At 52.9% G+C, this 13,127-nt stretch overlaps 6 protein-coding genes across 6 annotated transcripts in view; 3 read left to right on the forward strand and 3 right to left on the reverse strand.

Moving 5' to 3' along the window:
- Window positions 1–370: 370 nt before the first annotated feature.
- On the reverse strand, window positions 371–994 carry P153DRAFT_381241 (uncharacterized protein; the record flags this gene model as incomplete). Its single annotated transcript, XM_033670024.1, has 1 exon — window positions 371–994. One exon carries the CDS (start codon window positions 992–994, stop codon window positions 371–373), a length of 624 nt encoding a protein of 207 aa, XP_033528456.1.
- Window positions 995–1,286: 292 nt separating this feature from the next.
- On the reverse strand, window positions 1,287–3,918 carry P153DRAFT_306906 (sugar transporter-like protein). The gene is made up of 10 exons (XM_033664644.1): window positions 3,815–3,918; window positions 3,717–3,761; window positions 3,233–3,664; window positions 3,072–3,181; window positions 2,925–3,019; window positions 2,604–2,870; window positions 2,375–2,537; window positions 2,204–2,325; window positions 2,006–2,152; window positions 1,287–1,943 (listed from the first exon to the last, which is right to left on the reverse strand). The coding sequence occupies exons 1-10, from the start codon at window positions 3,874–3,876 to the stop codon at window positions 1,425–1,427; spliced, it is 1,962 nt and encodes a 653-aa protein (XP_033528457.1). The 5' UTR covers window positions 3,877–3,918; the 3' UTR covers window positions 1,287–1,424.
- A 2,451-nt stretch (window positions 3,919–6,369) lies between these two features.
- P153DRAFT_306909 (uncharacterized protein) lies at window positions 6,370–10,725 on the reverse strand. Its single transcript, XM_033664645.1, has 4 exons — window positions 9,988–10,725; window positions 9,814–9,933; window positions 9,672–9,764; window positions 6,370–9,619 (listed from the first exon to the last, which is right to left on the reverse strand). The coding sequence occupies exons 1-4, from the start codon at window positions 10,258–10,260 to the stop codon at window positions 6,719–6,721; spliced, it is 3,387 nt and encodes a 1,128-aa protein (XP_033528458.1). The 5' UTR covers window positions 10,261–10,725; the 3' UTR covers window positions 6,370–6,718.
- An 80-nt stretch (window positions 10,726–10,805) lies between these two features.
- Window positions 10,806–11,492, forward strand: P153DRAFT_330864 (uncharacterized protein). Its single transcript, XM_033665446.1, has 4 exons — window positions 10,806–10,992; window positions 11,067–11,174; window positions 11,251–11,278; window positions 11,378–11,492. The coding sequence occupies exons 1-4, from the start codon at window positions 10,922–10,924 to the stop codon at window positions 11,423–11,425; spliced, it is 255 nt and encodes an 84-aa protein (XP_033528459.1). The 5' UTR covers window positions 10,806–10,921; the 3' UTR covers window positions 11,426–11,492.
- Window positions 11,493–11,969: 477 nt separating this feature from the next.
- On the forward strand, window positions 11,970–12,471 carry P153DRAFT_381245 (putative FK506-binding protein 1; the record flags this gene model as incomplete). The annotated part of the gene is made up of 4 exons (XM_033670025.1): window positions 11,970–12,153; window positions 12,212–12,293; window positions 12,347–12,391; window positions 12,444–12,471. The coding sequence occupies 4 exons, from the start codon at window positions 11,970–11,972 to the stop codon at window positions 12,469–12,471; spliced, it is 339 nt and encodes a 112-aa protein (XP_033528460.1).
- Window positions 12,472–12,801: 330 nt separating this feature from the next.
- P153DRAFT_353279 (uncharacterized protein) overlaps window positions 12,802–13,127 on the forward strand; it is a gene marked incomplete at both ends in the record, with an annotated part of 602 nt that continues 276 nt past the window's right edge. The window contains one exon of the mRNA XM_033666430.1: window positions 12,802–13,125. Coding sequence (XP_033528461.1) covers window positions 12,802–13,125 — 324 coding nt within the window. The remainder of the gene's footprint in view (window positions 13,126–13,127) is intronic.

The following is a 13,127-nucleotide window of genomic DNA, read 5'->3' on the forward strand; positions in this document are numbered from 1 at the left end:
GCTCTTCAGCTTGACCTATGAGTACGTGGATACGACCACCATGGAAACTATACAATGTATAGTGTGATGCCACGCATCGCCATTATTCTATGGAAAAAGACGAGGGCAAAGTTTAAGGATTGACCTTGTAGTTATGATGATAAGGGTGTTACTGAGTAATAATTAGCCTTCTGGTCGGGGAGTAAGTCAAGTATACAATACTCATATCTCTCTGTTATGATCGCTCATCCGAGTTATAGGAGCAGAACGTCGCAATACCAGTTGAGTCTCCATGCATTCTCAAACAATACTTCTGTATCAATGAGTCATCTCGCGGATCAGTGTGTGGGCGTATCAACGCACAAGTGTTCCCAGCTAGTTCTCAGGAATCTCAGCCAGGCACTGTGTCCTCAATCGATTCATAAGCCGGACTATCTGCAACCTTTTCGCCCTCGGCATCATGTCCTTTGGCAGAGTTGTCGCCAGTAGGCTTAAATCCACTCCCGATACCCGCTCGCGCCAGATCCGTGTCCCACCTCGCCACTCTCGCCGCGAAATATGGGTCTTTCGCTTCTCTCAAAACAGACTTGATTAAGTTCTCTCCAGCCTCAGGATCAATGGGCTTGACACTCATATAGAGCCTTGAGTTGAAGTCCGTAATCGTGTCCATGTAGATCGTGGCGTTGTCTGCGACATATTGTTCCAGATCCTCTGGGTTCCACTTGCGGTCTGCATATCCTTTCTTGAACGCAGCCATATGATCATCGAGCCAGGCGATGTACTCGGTGTTGATAGCGTGGCGCTTGTCGTAGCATTCGAGTGCGGCTGTCATCTTCACGAGGATTGGATCATGCTCGGGTAGTGTCTTTCGTTTGTCGACGAAAGAAGCCCACAGTTGGGTTTGGTGATGTTCGAACTCGCGCTGTGAGTTGACTTGAGCCGAGCGCAACTTCGAAATATCGTCCAGAGAGGTTGCCATCATGACCAAGGCGAACGAGTCGTCTTCGATAGACATGGTGAGATTGGCCATTGGGCGTCGTGGAGAACGATAGCGCGCGATAGTAAAGCGCGTGCGACAGCGGTGCAAGGAATGAGTTGTATCAGCAAAATTTGTTCCGCAGGACAAACGGAGTTGTCAACGGTGAGTGATGTCACGTCAAATCTCCCAGCTGTTGAAAGAGGAAAGAACAATCAGAACCTTCGAGGACAGAACAGAGAACCCAACGATTTTTGAGACTATAATGTGCATCTGTCTCGAGCAACCCATACACTTCAACATACATAGAACGAAATTGTGTGAAACTGGCGTCCAGAGAGTGGAGCAATAAGATTTGTTAATTATGATTAGCTTTCGATAACGAATGCATCTTGAGAGCGATGATGTGAGAATATTCTCATACCATATCACCAGCAGTCTTCATCAACTACAAACTAAGCATTTCTGCCTAGAATGCCTTCCTTGCTTTCTCCGTAATGCTTAACTTCCTGGGCGCATTCCCCCCTGTTGCATCGATGCTTGCCTTGCGCACAGCATTGTGCAGAGCCTTGTCACCATCATCGCCGCCCTCAAAGCTCCACAGACTTGGGCACGGCCCGATCTTCTTCCTCAAAATCCACGTCTTGAACCACCACGGCAGAACAGTGAAGCACTGATGGCTCATGAATCGTCGCTGCGGGATTGCGAAGATGTAGTCAAGCTCTTCGAGGGTACGCTGCTTCGTTTCTGGCACGAAAAGGAAGATCAAAACAAGGGCGACGAGATTCAATCCGGCGTAGAAGCAGAAGGCACCTGTTGTCGTCATGGCTGCCAGCATACGTGGGAAGGTGATGGAGAGAACGGCGGCCCAGAAGAGGCAGGTGGCGACGGCCCAACTCATGCCAACTTCGCGATGCGAAAGTGGGAAGACTTCGGCGGAGTACGTGAAGGGGACGGGGCCTTCGCCAGGGGAGTACCATGCTCCAAACTGAGGAATTGTCAGGCTTTTCTTCAATGTGTGGATGTTTATGTTGGATACAGGGAACTTACAATGTAGACGAAGAGCGCTACGAGACCCAGATGCGCAGAGCTGTTAGAAGGAATCAAGTAGCAGAGACCTGCAGCGAGTAGACTCCAACACATCTGCGGGAAAGTGAATAGCAGCAGCGTGCGGCGACCGAAGGTATCGATTGTCCACTGTCATTTGTAAGTCATCATTGTCGATCCAATCGAGTGAGTTCGCCTTACGATAGCTGGCCAGGCAAAAACAAAGTTCACCGCACCAAAGCCCATGGAGGCAAGAAGGGCTTCTGTGACACTGGCACCGGCCTGCTCAAAAACGGTCGAAGAGTAGAACGCGATAATATTGACTTGTCAAAGTTAGCGCGCACTTCAGATGTATCATTGGGCTCAACTCACTTCCGCACATCTGCTGTGCAAGCATAACAGTACCAGACGCAACTGTAGCTCTTCGAAGTCGGGGGACGGTGAACAGTTGCGTGAAGCGTGTGAAGAAGTTGGTTTTCATTGGGGTCAAGCTGCTCTCTGCACGAAGCTGCGCATGAATGTAGTATAGATCACGCTGCGCAACTGTTAGCGAAAGCTCACACAAAACCACACACGACGTTATCAGACTGGAAACACTCACAGCAGCCTGAATCTCGTTATTCCGCAGACGCTTCAGCGATGCATATGCCTCGTTGTATCGGCCTTTCTTGATGTACCAACGTGGGGACTCTGGACAAAAGAATACACCGACAAGAAGAGGGAGCGCAGGCAGCAGAGCTGATCCAAATTGCAGGCGCCATGAAATGGCGCCAGTGTCTTTGACAACCAAATTGGCAACAGTGCCGAGGAAAATGCCGAACGCGGTCCATAGTTGCCAGGTCATCACCAAGGCTCCTCGAATCGAGGCCTTCAGTGTTATTAGCACTTCCGTAGGGATAGTTGATTTCTACTTTGGACTCACAGGAGCATTTTCTGCCGCAAATATAGGAATCGTGGCACCCTTGCAACCCATACCGATACCGAGGAGGAGTCTAGTAACAAAGAGTTGTTCCCATGCTAGGCAATATTAGTCAAGATGTAACGAAGTCGACAGGGGCGGAACACGTACTTTGAGAAACGGCAGAACCGATAGGTGACAAAGCGCAGAAGACAGCCGAGATGAAAATGCAGCCACGGCGACCGAAGAAGTTGTTCAAAGGATCAGAGCACCAGCAGCCACTACAATTTGTTAGTCACTGTCTTCGATCCAAGAAACCCAGGCACGCTCACAAGAATGCAGAAGCAATGTAGGGTCCGGCATTGATAAGACCTTGCAACCATTGGTTCGTCTCCGCGTTAGGGTTGGGCACACCAGGGCTCAGTTCCGCTTTCACAGGAATACCAAGTGCGTCTGGGAAGCTCAAGTTGGCGCCGTTACTTCCAGTTTGATCCCAACCTTGCACAGCCGCTCCGACGGAACACAGAATAATTGTGATGTAGAGGATTTTTGGTTGACGCCATTTGTGCAGGACTTCGTTGGAGATGGAATCCTTCTCTGCCTCTGTGATACCTGAGACTGTGGTGAAGTTCGGAGGGTCACGAGCAACCAGGGCACCCCTGCGAAGAAGAGGATGGATGTCCGCGAAGTTGTTCTCCTTGGCGAATGTGTCGACGTCTCGAAGCATTTCCTCCTCGCTCATGTGAATGAGAGGGTTCTGGATCCTGATACCAAATATGAGCATGGAACTGCGACTTCGGTCACTCTCAAACGTACTTTGCAGAAATACTGTTGGTTGGCACACCCTTTTCCTCGTGAGCGCTGTTAGGTGTCAGTCATTAAATTCAAGACTGAATGAGAATTGAATCTCATACACATCATGCCGCTCAGTATGAGGAGCCATGCTCTGCTGGATCTCCTTCTCGTGGCTAGTCATGGCGGAAGAGCTTGATAGAGTTTCGAGTTGGTCGAAACAAACAGGTGGGGACGCCCGGCATTTTATGTCGCGAAATATCTTGAAGGGAAAGCTATGCGGGGTCCCCTCACACGTGAGCCTATCCTGGGGTCCGGTCAGAGTTACGTAGAGACTAGCAGGGATGGTGAATGTGAAGGTTTTGTTTTGGCAGTGATCAGCAACATGAAGTGCATGGCATAGTCAATATTTGTCGCGACGGGATCGCATCAAAGAGGATCTTGCTCTGGGTATAGCTGGGTAAATTGTCTTTGCCTACGTTCATCACAGTATACGGCTTTTCGTCGCACACAACGAGATTCATGTTGTTACACAACCAGGCTGACGGTGATCAAGCTCGGATGCCGGGATTCTTGTCGAGCTTATCTCACGGTGGCTTACTCTTGAACTCTTTAGCGCCATGGGTCCCGCGCCTCCAACGTGCACTAGCTTGCATTAGCAATCCGGGGTGCCCGCCCCTTCACCAACCCCGTTGCCTAGTATCTCCATTTTGCGGGGCGCGTCACATGCTCATGTTCCATCGGCGTTTGGTGGCTCATTAGGGGTCCAGATTTGTTGCCGACGTCTGGCCACCTGATGTTCGTACAATTTCGACGAGTTGATGCGAAGCCCTGGGAGGCAAAAGGTCAGTCAAATGCCATGTAATCCGAGTGTGATTGCGCAGTCATCTCCTGAGCAGCAATTCAATGACTTGAGTCTAGCATTACGCACCCTGGCGATGCGCCTCAAGTGTTGCTCCCGTCACTGACGTCACTCTCTGACCCGATCACTGGTCTAGGCAACGCTGATGTGACTCGCGATGGATAATGTCCGACCAAGCGGAAGTGTTCTTCGCTTCAATGACCTCCGGAGCTATACCCTTGCCTCCACCATTTTGTAGTGCGAGACGCCACGCGAGGGGTAAGTGGATCTTGTGCTGGCATCTTTTTGCAGTGTTTTGAAAACCTCGGTTGGATGGCTGATTGTAAGTTTTTCCTCAACGTTCTTCGATCCACGTCATCATCGATTTTCATGCACAAGGTAAGATAGAGTTTTATAACATTCTAGATGCCGATCGCTTTTCTCTCCACATACCTCATGTCGCATTCGTTGCCCCCATGAACGAGCCTTGTGACAATACAACAGCAAGGGCTTGAACAACAAGTCGATTACTTGTCAGACATCCCTTACCCTTGCCGTACCAATTTCAACTACGGTTTCCTCGTCTACACATCCATTACGTGATGTATAACTATCAACCAAACTTGTACATATGGATCCCTTTCGTACACCCAGCCTCATCCATGGCAAAACCCGCACACAAAGAAAGCGGTGTGTCCGACCCGCAACCCAGTCGCAAGGGCGGCGATCACGTCTGCGAGATAAAGAACCCTTCGTACTAGCCTGCTCGTGCCGGCACATCCCTGCTATAAAGTCACAGGGTGTTCGAGCGATACCGTCTTGTATAAAAGGGTTGAACCTTAGAATCCAGAGCAAGTGCATACTTTGCAACAACAAATGCCACGACAAATAGAAACTTCAAGCCAGAGTGAAAGTCGTAACCTAGACACGCATAGGAACAAGACTTATTTTCCACATACCACTGCCGTACATTCTCTAATCAAACATGTAATCTTTCTAACTACTCATACCAAACTGACAGGATACCAGTAAACATTATAATACTAGTCATTAACAAGCCACAGCGCAATTCATCACACGCAACGTACTATACACACCTTCGTCCATAAAAGACCTATAAACTCTACTTAGTAAACAACCACCACCCAACAAACCTTGATCATCCCCTCTCATCACACTTTTCTCGCAGCGTCCATCAATCGAATTGGATAGCTCTCAAGCTCCACCAAACGTCCCAGTCCACTCAATATATCCGCGCTCGGTAGCCATCCAGCGAAACGTCTGGAACATACCACGGTATACATGTTTGAGCGCCGGATTTAGGTAGTGGAATATATGCTGTATTACTACATTACGCTGCTAGAGAAGTGCTGGTTATTTGTACTATTATGCGAGAATACACGATTACCTCGAGACTCTACTCCGCTGTACGCTGACTTCTAACTTGATAGTAATGACCATCTTTCTATAGAGAAGTAGTTACAGTTTATGCAACACAGGCGGTCGATATTCACCCGGCCTGGTCAAAATTTCTTCGCAGTTCGGTTATTGAATGGCTAGAGTGCAGATAGGGATCCAAGAGCGACTATGAGAAGGTACATACAGACAAAGGCCCTGTGCCATACAGTCAAATACGGGGGTAAAACCACAAACAAAACAGGCTTTCATACGAACGCGTGTGTGCAAACAAAGCGGCTAAAAAGCCAGGTCACGCAAAAAGGCACATCTCACAGCACATCAACACAAAGGCACGAACCATCAATCCGAATACAATTCTCATTCTCATTCCCAATCCAATTCCCATCCCTATACCAACCCACGCTCCCCCCACAAACTACCCGTCATGCCAAAATGCCATGGTATAGTGCCAAAAAAGGAGTGAAAAAAGCAAAAAAGCACAAAAAACGCCACCAAAAAGATGCTGTACAAAAGCTCAAAAACGCTCATACTGATGAAGATGATGATGATGATGCCGCTGCAAAACAACTACAACAAAAGTCGTGATCATGTACATTCGTAGGGTCGAGGGAGTTTCAACCCAATGCTAAAAGAAGGAGCCGAAGAGTCGTTCCAGAACGCCGAACAAAACCTCGATGAAAGATCGTTTAATCGCTATCGCTTGCTGTGCGCCAAAAAACCTGACTGCAATGTCGTTCGTCTCATACAGTGATGGTGTTTCGTCTTCTTAGATTAGCGGACCAGCCATCATGGGATTCAGAACCCTTGTGTTGGCGTCCAACGGCGACTCGTACACTTGATTTGGACTATTCAGAGACCCTTGCCTCGGACGGTAGTATCCGTTAGGATAGGCTGTAACCGGGGCAACAAACGGGCCCTGAGGTTGTGGAAGGGCGCCTGGTGGGGGTCCGTTGCTCATGTTCCGGTTGCTACGACGACGACCGAGAGCCGGAGACGACGGGGCACCCTGAGTTGTTCCCGATGAGTTTACCGAATGCATCGAGTCGTTGGAGTTGCTCCTCGCGTGATTTGAAGTCATGGTCACATGTGCCATGGCTGGGTTCTCAGCGGGGCCGACCGGACGTCGGAACCCCGGTGTGAAGGGATTGGTTCGTGCTGGCGCATTGCCAGGCTGTCCGAGCGCTCTCATCCTGGTTTCGATGAGTTCCTGAGCTCGGCTATTGCGTTCGTCCTGTGTGAGTCGAATGGGCCGATTGACAGGCTGAGTAACACCTTGTACATTTGGACCTGGCGACTGAGGAGGCCGGGCGTGCTCACTAGCTCGCAATGTGCGAGTGGATGCTTGATTGCTAAGCTGACGCCGAGATGGCTGTGGTCTTAGATTGATTCGAGATGCTTGAGGTCTCATCCCTTGCTGAGGGTTGACAACGTCCCGAAGGTTGATGTCGCGGAGGTTGACTCGCGAGCTGGTAGGTCTTATGGTAGCCGTAGAGGATTGTTCTCTCAGCACCTGTCGCGAACTTCGGTTCCTCAGGCCTCGCGATTGCGACTGTGCTTGCACATAAGCTGCCCACGGGTTGCCGGCAGCCGGGAAAGGTGGAAGCCCGGAGCCCTGAACATGCATGCCCACATTGCCGTAGACTGGCGAGAAGTTTGCTGAATTTCGTCTGCCCGCTGCTGAAGGAGGACGTGCGCCAACACGGCTTTGGGGTCGATCCATCATGTCCAAGATCGCGGCCGTGTGCGATTGTGCGATGGTGTTGATAGAATGCTGAGAACCAGGAGTTGAGGTTCCTGGCGTCATGATACCAGACGCATCACTGGCTGAGCCGAGAGAAGGTGCACGGTCGTTCCTCATGTGATTTGCCATGTTCACTGCTGTGGGGAATGCAGGAGACATGGCGCTTCGCCTGGGTGGTGACATGGGCATGCGCGAAACCACTCCGAAGTTGAGAGCATCTTCCATAAGTGGTGTCCGTAATCGTGATGGAGGTCGAAAAGGCGAATATGTCTGTGCTGGACTTGGTCGGTTTCTGTTCGACGTCCGTGGCCGAGTGAGTGGCGTGATAGAGCGAGGTTCCACGTCTATCAGTGCGCCTGCCGTGTGATGCTCTTGGAGGGCTTGCTGATGAGCAGCGAACATGATGCTGATGCGTGGATCGTATTCTCGACGAATCGTCCGTGGAATCCTGCGCCCGACGCCAGGCTGCGAGTTATCGGAGTGCTCCTCGAACTCCCCCTCATTTGCTGTACCGCCTTGAGCAAATCTATGATTGGCAAAGCGAGAGGGGGGGTTGGCAAAAGCCACCTGGTTTCGCAATTGAAGTTGCGAGCGCCGAGTTCGAAGAGAGTTCATGGCCATGGCGACGTCTCCGTCCTGGTCAGAGTCGTCGTCATCCGCCTCGCCGTCCTCGTAGGGGGCTGTCGGGGGAGCAATGACAGACGATCTTCGGCGGAGGCCACGAGAGGCATTCACGATTCGGGCACCAGCTCGCGAAGGAGGGCGGATTGGGGCGCTAGGCCGAGGACGATCTGCAGTAGGTGTTAGAGATCCGCCCATCCGGACTCTGTCATTTGAAATCGCAAGCGGCTCCCACCCAACGGTTGTTCTTCCTCCATCGCTATCGTTCCCATCGTCTTCACCCATTTCATCATCGTCGTGTTGCAGCATCCACCCTTCTTCTCTCAACAGAGCCTGCGTATCTTCATCGAGCTCCTCAGCCGACGCGTCTGTAGATGTTGACGAGGATGGTCCATGTGAAGACCTGGAGCCATTTGCTCGGTTGAGTACGCGTGCCTGGAAATGATTGCGCTGCCCTCTGGGAACTGGACCCTCGTCTTCTTCATCGTCTTCCTCGACGACGCTGGAGATGTTAGAGGAAGTCTCGGACTCTACAACCCGACGCGCTCTGGCCTGTGCTCGTGGCCGGCTGTTGGAGGGCTGGGGCGTAGGGGCTGGTGTGGACGAATCGGCGGATGTGGATGCGTTCTCGTCGTCGTCGATGAAGTCGTTCATGGAGGAGTCTTCTTCGTCTTCCTCCTCCTCGTCTTCTTCCTCGACTGTGTCCATCTCGTCTCCTTGCATGTCTGAGACAATGCTCTGGGAGTACGAGCGCCTGCTGCCAGCCTCGCTGTGCGTCAACGGCCGGCGGTGCAGATGTGCAGAGGTAGGGCGGACGCCCGCGCCCAGAAATCGCCGCATGACGAACGAGCCGTGGGGGAGGTAGTCCTGCCAGTTCTCCATGGGATCCTCGAAGCCTTCAAAGTCGCCATCCTCCATTTCCATCTCAGCGTCCAGCTCCGGATCCTGCTCTGACATGTCGTCCATGTCGCTAAACCCGGTGAAGCTGTCGCCCCACGAGAGCTCGCCGGATTCGTCGAAGATCAGCCCGCACTGTGTGCATCCTCCGTCCTCGAGCTCCCACGTGCACACGGGACAACGGTCCACGCCGTCCTCCTCGTCGCGCATCACGTGCAGTGAGGGGCGGGGGTGCTGGAGTGCCTTGAAGCTCCCTTTGAAGAGCCCGCCGGTGCGGGGGTCGGCGTTGTCTTTGTCTAGCTGCACGGCGTCGGCCTCCTCCTGCTGCCACTTGAGGTGCTCCTCCATGGTCTCGCCGGGGGGTATGAGCTCGGCGCGGTTGATGAAGACGCCCGTCATGTCGCGGATCTGGCAGCGATTAGTGGGACTCGATGGCCTGTCGGTTCGCACCCTCGCTTACCACATATGCGGGGGCCGGCAGCTCCTTGACGAGGATGCGACAGTCGGGACATGTCTTGCGGGTCTTGTTGTTGACGAACCACGTGCAGAGACACTGGGTGGGTTAGTCATGGCATATGGGGGTGACGCAGCATGCTCCTCACAGTGTAGCAGTACGTGTGGCCGCACGAGATGGTGTAGGGCTGGTAGAGCAGGCGGTCGCAGATTTTGCAGGTGAGGTGCGAGCGCAGGTCGCTGAAGTCGGCCTTGAGCGCCGTCAGCTGCTGTGTGTGGTCAGTCGACTGTTCGTTCGCCCTCCACCTTCCCATGCCTCTCACCTCGTCTGGGCTGCTCGGCTGGGGCACCTCCTCGGGCTTCTTCAGCATCTTCTGCTTGAGGCTGTCCTTGCTCGCCGCCCGCGTCGGCTTGTCTGCGTCGGCCAGCTTGCTCGCGGAGCGGCTCGCAGTGGGGGTGCCGCCCCGTGCCGCCCGGGGGCTCGCGGCCATGTTGGCAGGCTGCTGCGAGGTGCTCGCGGCATGGGTCGACGAGATGGACGACGAAGAGTTCCTCGGGCGAGCCGTGGCGGGCGGGGTTTGTGACGGTCGGTCCATGGCGGGTGCGTTGACTCTACGGCCAGCTGCAGGTGGGAAAAGGAATTTTGACGTGAGCGACTGCCTACATGGGAATCAGACGGAGCCGTCGTTGGCAGTCGCGGTGCATGCAATGCAAGAGCGACCCGGCCCTTAGAGCGTTGGCTGACAAGCGCTGCACGTCCCGCACCGCTTTCGCCTCTCACAGTCGCCCTGCACATTCACTCGATTCCATCACAGCGCCTATCGAGCCATGTCTTTTGCACCGACAACCACTGGCAGCGCAGCTCCACATATACATGTAGACAATTAAGACTTGTGACAGGCTGTTCACCACCGCCATTTCAGCAATCAATTCTCACTGCACACGACCACACTCATCTCTCACACAGGCTCACTTTGTATACCCATCAATCCATCATACACAACCATGCGATCGTATATTCCATTACCGCGATATGCGGGAGCTAGCTCTGCGTCCACTCGTAGATGTGATATATTGTGACCTCTGCGCACAGTCGCATGTCGCCGAGTCATGCATGATGTGGATCGCGCCGTCTTATCGATTACGCACCCTGGCTCTAACTCCCTCTGTCGCAAGAGCAAGAAGCTCACCAACAGCATTGCAGAATTGCCACACAACCTGTCCTATTCTTTGACTATCTGCCTGCCCTCCATCAAGATGCCGGACAAAGAAACCCCCAAATCGACACAAGAAGAATGGAATGGGGCATCCGCTACCAAATTCGAAAAGTACGCCTCGCCTCCAAAGCGTGCGACAGCAACGTGCAGGATCAAAGAACGCGTAGCTGATACCGCAAATACAGTAAAGCGTACAGCGAATACTACGACCCTTGCCAGGAGATTGCAAACAAGAGCATACGGTGTCTGAATCGCAACGGGGGTGAGAGAGCCATGTGCACAGATTTCTTCCAGTCAGTAGCCACCTTACTGATCTCGCAGCCTTATGATATTTCGCTGAATGGCATACTGACTGTTGATTTCTTATAGGGCATATCGAGATTGCAAGGAACAATGGGTATGTTTCTCCTTTTCCGCCAGTGTCGCAGACCTCGTCCGTTTACGTACTCGATCTTCACGCACACGTGAACATGCAATCGCTGATGAGCTGCAATAGACAAACGCGAGAAAGGAAGCCAGGAAGGCCAAGGGGTGGTTCAATTGAAAGCATTGATGATGATGTGTTTGGGATGTTGGCTTCTCCACTCTGCATTGCATTTTACGGCGTTTGGGAGCATTTACCATGCTTGTACATATATTGAGTAAGGCGATAGATGGCCGTCAGAAAGACCGAGCAATGCCGCTTCAACTGCATACCAGCCTTGACAGACACCAACGACACTCGTGACATATATGACCTAGCCACGTGAACCTCACTCCAGGAATTGGTCGGCAAGGTTAACCGTCAGCAACGGAATTCCGGTAACCCTCCACCTCCACACATCCGAGCACCACGCACGCAATCCTCGAAACCGGTTACATGTGGCAGACTCGCCTTCTCCAATAGGTCCCAAAGCAGAAGATCGACGCCGCCGCCCTGACCCTGCAGTGCTCAGCCACTTTCGACCCCACCTCCCCCATAGCTTTAGCAGTACCCCTCCACCGCTCAAAACATCTCTCACCTCACCTCTCACCTTCCCACTCACAACCATTCCACTACACCTCCAATCCGTTTTATGCAAGCCACGCGCAGACTACTTACACGAATCATGGGCGTCCAGAAGACCATCATCAGCGAAGGCTCCGGCCCCTCGCCCAAGCGCGGCGACCGCGTTACCATGGAGTACACCGGCTGGTTGCGCACGGCCGATGGCGGCAAGGGCAAGCAGTTCGACTCCAGCGTCGGGCGTGGTGACTTCGAGACGGCGATTGGTGTTGGACGCGTCATTCAGGGTGCGTTGTGTTATTACCATCAGCATTGGCAGAGACTTCGAAGCTGACGATTGACCAGGCTGGGACGAGGGTGTGCCCACGATGAAGCTCGGCGAGAAGGCCAGACTCGATATCAGCAGCGACTACGCCTACGGGAGCCAGTATGTATAGGGTGGGAGACGTTGGGGTGAAGTTCAAGGCTAATGACTTGTAGGGCTGTTGGAGGGAATCTGATCCCCGCCAACTCGGCTCTCATCTTGTACGTACTACCTCCACATATAGATACGGACATATCGCTAATTTGTCCCCAGTGACGTCGAGCTCAAGAAGATCAACTAAGCGTGCAGTCGAGCAGCATAGGGATGGGGAAAAAGCTTTCCGCAAGCTCAGGATAGCAAGGATAAGAGTTTGAGCGGCAGCAACTTCCGTCAAGGCAGTCAATACTACTCTCTTGCTCCTACAATCTCCATGAACACCAATCCCATGTTGATACCTACCTCAAAGTACTCCCATCACAGTGCAAGTGAACCCCCCATAAAAACCCATCTACCACCCACTAGCCCCAAAAACCCGTGACGTCATCGCAACCCCATCTCCAAATCTTCCCAACACAAAAAAACCATCCCACCACAGCCCCATCAACCTCCACGTCAAAACCCCCAAAAAAACATGGCGCCAACAACCCACGACGCAGCAATAGACGCCCGCTCCCACTCCGCCCTCAAAACAACAAAGCAATCCCTCGCCTACCTCCTAAACCCCACCTCCCCCACCGCCCCCACAAAACGCCGCACCCGCGCCCTGCTCCGCGTCTTCCGCTCGAGCCTGATCTTCGTCTTCTGGCGGGTAGTGCGGTATGCGAAGTACGTTGCCGTGGGCAGTCTGGTTGCGACGCTGGGGGCCGGCGCGTTTGGCACGTTTGTGAGTGGTGCGGGGTTTGTGTTGGCGCCGACGGGGATACTGGGTACGGTGGTTGCGGCGAGTGTTTGGGGGGT

The sequence above is a fragment of the Dothidotthia symphoricarpi genome, assembly GCF_010015815.1.
Source record: "Dothidotthia symphoricarpi CBS 119687 unplaced genomic scaffold P153scaffold_2, whole genome shotgun sequence".
NCBI classification, from domain to species: Eukaryota; Fungi; Ascomycota; class Dothideomycetes; order Pleosporales; family Dothidotthiaceae; genus Dothidotthia; species Dothidotthia symphoricarpi.